Source organism: Octopus bimaculoides, chromosome 3 (genome assembly GCF_001194135.2).
Source record: "Octopus bimaculoides isolate UCB-OBI-ISO-001 chromosome 3, ASM119413v2, whole genome shotgun sequence".
NCBI classification, from domain to species: Eukaryota; Metazoa; Mollusca; class Cephalopoda; order Octopoda; family Octopodidae; genus Octopus; species Octopus bimaculoides.
Genome location: NC_068983.1, coordinates 135,441,859 through 135,450,904, shown reverse-complemented (window position 1 = coordinate 135,450,904; position 9,046 = coordinate 135,441,859). Strand labels below are relative to the sequence as shown.

The following is a 9,046-nucleotide window of genomic DNA, read 5'->3' as shown; positions in this document are numbered from 1 at the left end:
TGATGATAAGCTCCTTGAGGCATTAGTTGAAGAAAATCCTGCATTATCAGTTGAAGAATTGGCAATAAAGCTTAGTTCAAAACCATACAACTGTTCGTCGTCATCTTCAACAACTTGGAAAGGTTCCTAAACTTGGAAAATGGGTGCCTCATGAATTGTCCAAAAGCAACCACAAAAAAAAGTTGACATCTGCTCTTCTCTCCATTCTCGCGAACTCATTTCACCCCTTTTAGGCAGACTTGTGACTGGTGACGAAAAATGGATCTTTTATTGAAATGTTAAACGTTGTAAACAGTGGCTTGGTAAAAGGGGAAAAGCTCAACCACAACCGAGAAGGGAACTTCATGGAAAAAAGTTTTTCTCTCTATCTGGTGGGATTGCAAAAGAGTAATTCACTTTGAATGGTTATCACCTAATCCAACAATCAATGCTCAAGTCTACTGTCAGCAATTAGAATGTTTGAACCAAGCTTTGAAGAAAAAAAGACCTGCTTTAGTGAATCGAAAAGGTGTAATGTTTCATCAGGACAATGCGCGGCCCCACACTGCAAAGATCACATCACAGAAGATCGAAGAGCTTGGTTGGGAAAAAATTCCTCATCCACCTTATTCTCCCGACCTTGCTCCTTCAGACTACCATTTGTTTCATAGTTTACAGAATCATTTGGGGACATAACTTTCGCAAACCAGGAGGAGGTTGAAACTGACATGTCAGAGTTCTTCGCTTTGAAACCAAAAGAGTTTTACATTGGTGGGATTAAAAAGTATGTAAATAGATGGAAGCAAGTCATAGATAATCAGGGAAAATACATTGATGATTAAATTTCAATTAAATATAGCATTTGATCACTTGTTTTCTTTATTCAAAATTTGGACAGAACTTATAGGATGACCTGATATATAGATAGACAGACAGACACGGCCAGTTTATGGGGTTACTTTATGGACGTGAAACCCTGGGTAACCCCATAAACCAGCCATATCTCATCATCATTTAACATTGTTGACCCTACATAATTTTTCCCCTATGTTCGGCAGCCAGGATTCTATATCTTTATTTATATACTCTACTGCTCTATAACTTAGAGTGTGCTTTTTTTTCATATTTATGATTTACTGATGATATATATATTACTTGGAAACATGAAGGGCATCTGGCTGTAGAAAATCTACCTCAACAAATTCTGCTTGATGCATGCATGGAAAAGTGGACGTTAAATGATGATGATGATGATGATGGTGAATAACAGCAACAACTAAGAGGAAGAACTATACAGTGTGTAGAAAGACTCCCTTTTGTACCCACCATAAAATCTTGTTTTTCTAAATATTACACAGTGGAAAATTGATTTCCTACCATGTCTTACAATAATTTATTTGGATTATAGTCACTCTCTTATATTATTGTGAAAAGTTGCTTTGTCATTGTTTTAGGTTGGGACTGAGAATAATTCTGAGGTGCTCTGAGTTACTTTGGAATTTTTTTTGTATTTGTTTTCCTTCCTCATTTTATAAGTAAAATTTTTTGTCATGCCCACCATCATTTTGTGTAATTCAAATTAAATGTTTACTTCCCAGTTTTAGTTCTACTTTATGTTTTCTCATTTCAGTCAGACGTCCTAGTTTCCATCATTAATGTAACATTAGCCAACACCAGTAGTTGTAGTAGTAGTAGTTGCAACAGCAGTAGTAAAGATGATAATGTTCTCTATTATGCAGATAACTGTCAGTTTTAAGGTGAAAGAGGAAGTAAGTTGTAAACAGTAAAATGAAACAGTTCGATGTGAAATTAAAAAAGAAAAAATTGTTGCAGAAGCAATTTGCATGGCACCAGCCACAGGAATAGCAATTATTTCCACTATAGCACAAAGCCTCAGATTTGTGGAGAAAATGAACTGAGATTTTGTGATATTCCATTCATGTTTTTTCCCACTGACATTAGAGACACAACTGAAGATAGAGAGTTACATATGGAAAGTTCATTGATCAAATAAATATGACTTAGTACATTACCAGTATTTATAGGGAGAGATTATAGTCATTTCAGCAGAAAACATTATATTACTGATACTTCAGTAATTGAGACTGAAAAGGTAATATTTACTATGGTGGAATTTCAAGTTTGGAAGATAGTGAGGGCAGACAATAAAATAAACACCTTACTATTTCTCTGAGTTCAGTACATTGAACTGAAGCAATATTAAAAAATTCATTTTTGCTTAGGCAGGAGCATAATTTAATAAAAGAGGAATTATAGTTGGCTAAATTGAAAATTAATATATTACAAGTTTTTATATTATTGTTATGAAAGGCAAAGTTTATGTACAGCTTTGTTGCTTTATTATGTTATTTTCACTGTTGTAGTAGTAATAATTGTTGTAATTTCTTACACTGCTATGAAACCTTAGACTCGTAAAATTAAGTATCTGGCCTACAGTAGAATATAAAATCATGACTTGGAACTTAGGATCAATTTCCTTATCCACTTGTTTGTTTACCTCTTAGTAGTAACAATAATTTCTTATTGCATGCATCTGTAATCAATAATGTCACTGGATATTTGTGGCTCATATAGAATTCCAATGGGCAATCTCTGTTTCATTGACGTGAACCAGTGATTGGTCTAAAATTATCCACTGTGTTCCTCTTGTAAGCTTTTATCCATGGGACAGTCCATCCAATCCTAGTAATTTGCCCTTCATATTGCTGCCCAGTATCTTCCATATTTCACATGCTGGCATCATCCCTTCACCTCACTTCACTTCTACTGAAAATTGTGGTAAACTGTCATGGTAAGTTCTAAAGACCACTGATTCCAGTTCACTCAACACTATTAAAGATAAACAGCACAGCAAGGAGCTACTGAAAAATCACACATGCTTGGAATTGAACACCACATATTCTCTGATTATGTGAACCAAAGAAAAGTTGCCAGACATTAAAGATGTATTTGCTAAGTGTTTAAAATGATCGTGTGTTAACCTAGAGAGCATAGGTTCAAATTCTATTATGATATAACAATCATATAAATCTCTGTGTTATAATAATGAAAATGGCTTTTTAATATTCATCTATTGAGAAATTAATGAGGTTACTTTGACGCAATTTGAAGTGAAATTTGTGAGCCACAAAAATGTTACATTACACCTCTTCTCATTTGAGATATCTGAAACACTGTGTCTCCTTTTCATTTGATCTGCTATTCACGAATTCTATGTAATGAAAGTTAAGTCTAGTAGTATTTGAATCTGTAACTTCAGATTTTGGGCTCCTTTGCCAACATACAGTTGCAAGATAAATCAAGGGAAATAATCATTACAATTACTAAGTTAAACATTAGAGGGAATTCCAATAGTAGGTATGGGAATTAAAGATTTGTTGCAGCACAATTCTTTAGTCATTGAAAATATGTAGAAAAGCAGAAATCAAGGTTAACAATTATGAAATAAGAATAAGAATTTTAGCATCCATGTTTTACTTTGAAAAGATGAACAAGAAATAAAAAGGGAAAAAGTAGAGAGAAAGCATTAACTTGTAGTTTTATCTCCCGTCTCTCCATAAATAATTAGTCTATACTTAAATCTTTGGAGTACATTGAGTCAGTAATTAACTTTAAATTTAGCAGCATTAAGCAGATGAGAGAAATCTCCCAGTGAATTCCATGGTAAATAACTGTCTTAGAAGTCCTGATGACTATTTCCAACTGCTAGGTGAAGTAAAGATGTTGAATGATATACTCTAATTAGATACATAATAAAATGTTTGAAGAGGACTGACTTGGGTGTTTCACCACTTTCCTTATAACTGCCTCTAAAAAAAGTAAGTAAATAAGATATTACTTATATGACTGATACAACGGAAACCAAAAAGGCAGTTCAGTAAAGGATCCACCTTATGGCATCATCATCATTTAACATCCACTTCCCATGCTGGCATGGGTTGGACAGTTTGACAGGAGCTGGCTAGGCAGAAGACTGCACCATGCTTTGCTGTCTTTTGTATGGTTTTTATGGTTGGATGCCCTTAACACCAATCACTCTGCAGAGTGGACTGGATGCTTTTTACATGGCACCAGCACAGGCAAGATCAGTTTTGGCATGGTTTTTTTACAGCTAGATGCCCTTCCAAATGCCAACCACTTTATAGTGTGGACTAGATGCTTTTTACATGGCACCAGTACTGACAGGGCCACCAAGTAACTTGCAAGCTAAAGATCCTTTGAGAAGAGATGTAGCATTGGAGGTGATCTTATGCCTGATGATGAAAGGTTAGTGACAGAGAGACAGAAACAGGTGTCTTGCTGTAGAGGAGATACATGGTTACCCGATCAGTAGATGAAACTTGACATTGAAAAAGGATATTTTAAATTTGTTGTCAATGGCAGATTCTGCCAAATCCTACTCAAAACTTAAATATAATAATCATACAAATGGCATCTTTCATCTGAAACACCTTAACCATTTCCTTACCAAACTTTTTTTTGTAGTTATATTATTATCCCTCTTTGCACCAATTTTGGTGGTAAAAGAATCCTATTTACTTATTAGAGTTCCTTGTATTCTATTTTATAGGAAAATCTGCCACTCTATATGAAACAGCAAACCCCGATTGGGCTCCAACTCTTCGACTTGGTCGTGATCGTGCAAAGGATTTCCAAGCTGGTTCTGTCCGCGGTAAGACAAAACGCAAAAGAAAATTGGATTCCAGCTCTGATGATACATTATTTGCTTTGTCTGTTTGCAATTCTGAATTGCAACAAAGATGTCAGCCTCTCACAAATGTTGGATCTGAATCTTACCGAAAAGCAGTTCACAAATTTCTTGAAACAAAAGAAGTTATGGATTTATTAATGCTTCCAGATGAAGTTTTTTCAAGTCAACCTCCTTGTGAGCCAATTCGGGGAGAAATTTACCTCATGAAAATTGATCCTTCACAGGAATCCAGTGACTGGACTAAAGATGGCTACTCTTGGTTAAGTTTAGGATCAAATGATTTAATCTTGAATCAGAGCCCTGCTCTGCGTCAAAGTACTTTTCGAATGTTAGTTAATGAGATTGAAACTTGTCTGCTAAAACATGTTTATCGTTCTTTTAATAATAACCAAAAAGTTGTCATTCATTATGTTACTGATGAAAGACTTAATAACAGTAAGTCTTATCCACATTCTATGGACATCACTGGAACTTCATCAGTGCCACAAACCCATTTAGGAATTACTCAGTATTACCACCAGCTAGTGGAAGATTGTAATGTTGACAGTCAGAAATCATCTGAGGCTCTCTGGGAGATGGCCCCCACCAACAAAGAGAAATCTGTAAGTTAATGATACTTCTTCTTCTTTTTTTTTTTTTTTTTTTTTTACATTATTGCTTCACCAATATTAGATCAAATTACCTTATATTCTGGATTTTTATGTTAAGCTCTACATTCAGCCTGCTATACCAAGGTTTATTGAAGATCATTATTATCATCATTGTTTTATTACTGTAACATCTATTTTTTTCCATACTGGTATGCATTGAATAAGTCTCCAGTATTTCTCAACACAATTTTTGTCTTTATCCTGCATCATTTTATCTGTGAAGTTCACTAACTATCTCCTTCATTTTGTGTTCAAGTAGATGTTTATTGATATACATACAATCCTAAAAAATTAAATTAAATTCAGGAAAATAAATTGTTGTAGAAACGATTATTTATTGTCATTTAGAATTATTTTGACAATTTGGTCAAAAAAAAAAAATGGTCCAACAACACCCAATGTTAACATCCCACACCACACTGTAATTCTTGGTAAGTTCAGATGGTGTTCCATAGTAAAATGTGGATTTTCACAAGCCCAGTATGTGCAATTATGTCAGTTGACTGAACCATTTAACTTGAAGGGGGCCTCATCACTCCATAAGATTTTCTCTGGAAACATTGCATCCTCTGCGAATTTATTCAGATACCATTCGCAAAATTGAACTCTCCAATCAGGATCATCTTCATTGAGGGCTTGAATTAATGTTGGAACGTAACTTTTCCATTGAACTCGTTTCAACATCCAATGAACACTCGATTTTGGGATTCCTATCTCACGACTCAATTGTCTTACAGATTTTTGGGAGGATCGGGAAAGGGTTTCCATTAATTGGTTGTGTCTATTGGGGTTGGTGGATGTTCATGGTCTTCCAAAGCATTGCTTACTAATGTTCCGTTTATTGCTCTGATGCGAGCAATACTGTGTCGTATTGGTGGTGTCTTCTGAAACTGTATGTTAAATTGTCTTTCCACTTCCGTGACATTTTCGTGCTTCCAGTAGCACTTTAATATAATTTTTTTCCCTCAAACATCAGTTGTGCAGTTGCCATTGTGAAGGGTTGGTTGCATCTGAAATTAAAAAAAAAAAACAATACATTAGTAATCGTTTGTCAAAGAGTGAGTACATCTTTTTGGGACACCCTGTATATTTGCTACTTTTCTTAATGCATTGCAATTATATTAGCTCAAATATCAATAGCACTTTGCTGCTGAAGCATTGGAATCTATCTTGGACATTTGCAAGACCTTTGTTTTTCTGATTTATGGTAACGGCCATCATCTCCAGAGCCAAATTTAAAATAATTTAAATGAGTCTCTTCTATAGCTCATCATCTGTACTCCTAGAAGATAATGTAAACTGCAAAATCTATCTTCATGAAAACTAAAATTGTCCCTTATCCTTAAATTTCTCTGGTACCTATGTTATTAACAATCTTTCAATCTAGATTACGTAGAATGCTATTAATTAAACTGAGAAGGGGAAAAAAAATCTCTCAAGCTGGCTGCATCTTCTTTTCAAACAGGTTTATATTTTGAAGATCCAGCTAACTGTAGTAAAGTTTGCTTGCCAACATAACATGGCAGTTCTGGTTTAGGACAAATGTTGCTGTAATTTAGCCCCAAGAGACAATGTCTCCAGCTGGCTATACGACACAATCTGTGTCCTTATATTTTTGAACAAGGAAATCTAGCACCCCCACTCAGCTCAAAACAATATCTGTGTATCGTGATATCTGGGTTATTTCCCTTCATCAGCACAGAAGAATTGTTCAGTTAGAGGTGTCGCTGCCAAATTCCCATTTGAAAACGCCACCTCTAGCCGAACAATTATTGTGCTGATGAAGGGAAATAACCCGGAAATTGTGATACACAAATATTGTTTTGAGCTGAGTGGGTGTGCTAGATTCCCTTGTTCAAAAATATAAGGTGCAGGTGTCACGTAAAATACACCATTTCGAGCGTGGCTGTTGCTAGTACCCGCCTGACTGGCCCTCGTGCCAGTGGCACGTAAGAGCACCCACTACACTCTTGGAGTGGTTGGCGTTAGGAAGGGCATCCAGCTGTAGAAAATCTGCCAAATCAGATTGGGGCCTGGTGTCGCCTCCTGGTCCACTAGTCCTCAGTCAAATCGTCCAACTCATGCTAGCATGGAAAGCGGACGTTAAACAACGATGATGATGATGATGATGATGACATGTTGTATAGCCAGCTGGAGACAATGTCTTCTGGGGCTAAATTACAGCAACAGTCGTCCTAAACCAGGACTGCCACGTTATATTGGCAAACAATCTTTACTACAAAGTACTGTTGCTAATTTTCTAATCCAGCTGTTCACATTTAGCTTGTTTACTTTAAACTTTTAATATTTATGAAAAATAAAATGCAAACATTTCATTTCTCGTCTCTTTCTGCATAAAGAATTGTTAGCTAGGTGTGCTAAATATATTTAAAAATAAATGATTGACAGTGTATAAAAACACAGATAGGTTGACTAAGCATTATTAAAGCCATATGGAAAATTATATTTGAATGTAGTATTTTAATTTAAATTATTAGTAGTCATCATCATTTTACATCAGCTCTCCATGCTGAATTGAATTGGATGGTCCAATACAATCCAACAAGTTGGAGGATTAAGTTGTGCTCCAGTCAATGATGTAGCTAATGGGGAACAAGGGGAGCACCCCCACCAGCACAGTTTTCAAAATAGATGCCTTTTTTTATGTGCCCACTCCAACTGACATTAGGACCTGGCTCCAGTGTCTCAATCTAGGCACAGTTTCTACTGCTGGATGCCCTACCTAACACCAACCAATTTAAACAGTGTACTGAGTAATTTTTTCAGAGTACCACCACTAGTGAGGTCACTTAGCAATGTGCCAGTCTAAAGAGGCCCCACGAGTAAAAGGAGAATAGGAAAAAGAGATTGATTTTTAAGTAAGGTGATGAGAGTAGCGCAGAATGGAGGAATAGACTTATTGCTGTGAGAGGGTGCTATCAGCACTAGTAACTTGCAAGACGAAAAAGGAAAAGGAGTGTACTTGAGAGAGAGAGAGGGAGATGGCTACGGGTCACTCTTTGTCTTATGAGCTGGGTAGATATGCTTTGTTGTGGAGGTCTAATATGGCTAAAATATGTCCCTTGCTTTTCATCAGATTGCTAAAAAGACCAATTCTGCTCTCCCACTGCGTTTCTATATTTTCCAAACACTTCAATTGATTTTATTAAAGCTTACGGTTTTTAAGCTTTCACAAGAACTTTGCAATTGTAACAGAAAATGTAGTGCATCAAACAATATAAATGAGACAGAGTAGAGTTGAAATTTCCAAGCTATTAGGAACAGTTGTAGTTACAGTTATAAAATTTCTTAACTAGGTCTCCCTCTATTCTATTTCGGTCTAACGCTAGGGCCTTACTGTACCCAACCGATTCTGCTTTGATCGTTTTTTTGAGGGCATACCACCATTTGTTGTTGATGATGGCACCCGTTAATGCTCTCTTAACTAAAGTGTTAATCCGGTCCCTGTAAGCCTGGCATGCCGTGAACGATGCGTTCAGCTGCCAGTAACCGGGACCCTGTCTATGTGTCTTATCTAAGTCAAGCGTACAAGTGACAAATTTGTGGTCTGTGTAGCTGACTATGTGGAATTGTGGACAACCTACTCTATCCTTATCCACTGTCCTACAGAATACCCTAAATACGATCTGGACGACCCGATGCGGTTACTCCATGTCCACGTTGG

The 9,046-nt window shown here is 36.2% G+C and overlaps 1 protein-coding gene and 1 long non-coding RNA gene across 2 annotated transcripts in view; one reads left to right on the top strand and one right to left on the bottom strand.

Moving 5' to 3' along the window:
• The window catches only part of LOC106872000 (uncharacterized), a 42,921-nt gene that overhangs the window by 15,749 nt on the left and 18,126 nt on the right, over positions 1 to 9,046 (top strand). The window contains exon 2 of the mRNA XM_014918797.2: positions 4,571 to 5,313. Coding sequence (XP_014774283.1) covers positions 4,571 to 5,313 — 743 coding nt within the window. The remainder of the gene's footprint in view (positions 1 to 4,570; positions 5,314 to 9,046) is intronic.
• LOC128247341 (uncharacterized) overlaps positions 5,677 to 9,046 on the bottom strand; it is a 13,094-nt gene continuing 9,724 nt past the window's right edge. The window contains exon 2 of the long non-coding RNA XR_008263733.1: positions 5,677 to 6,371. This is a non-coding gene — a long non-coding RNA (uncharacterized LOC128247341). The remainder of the gene's footprint in view (positions 6,372 to 9,046) is intronic.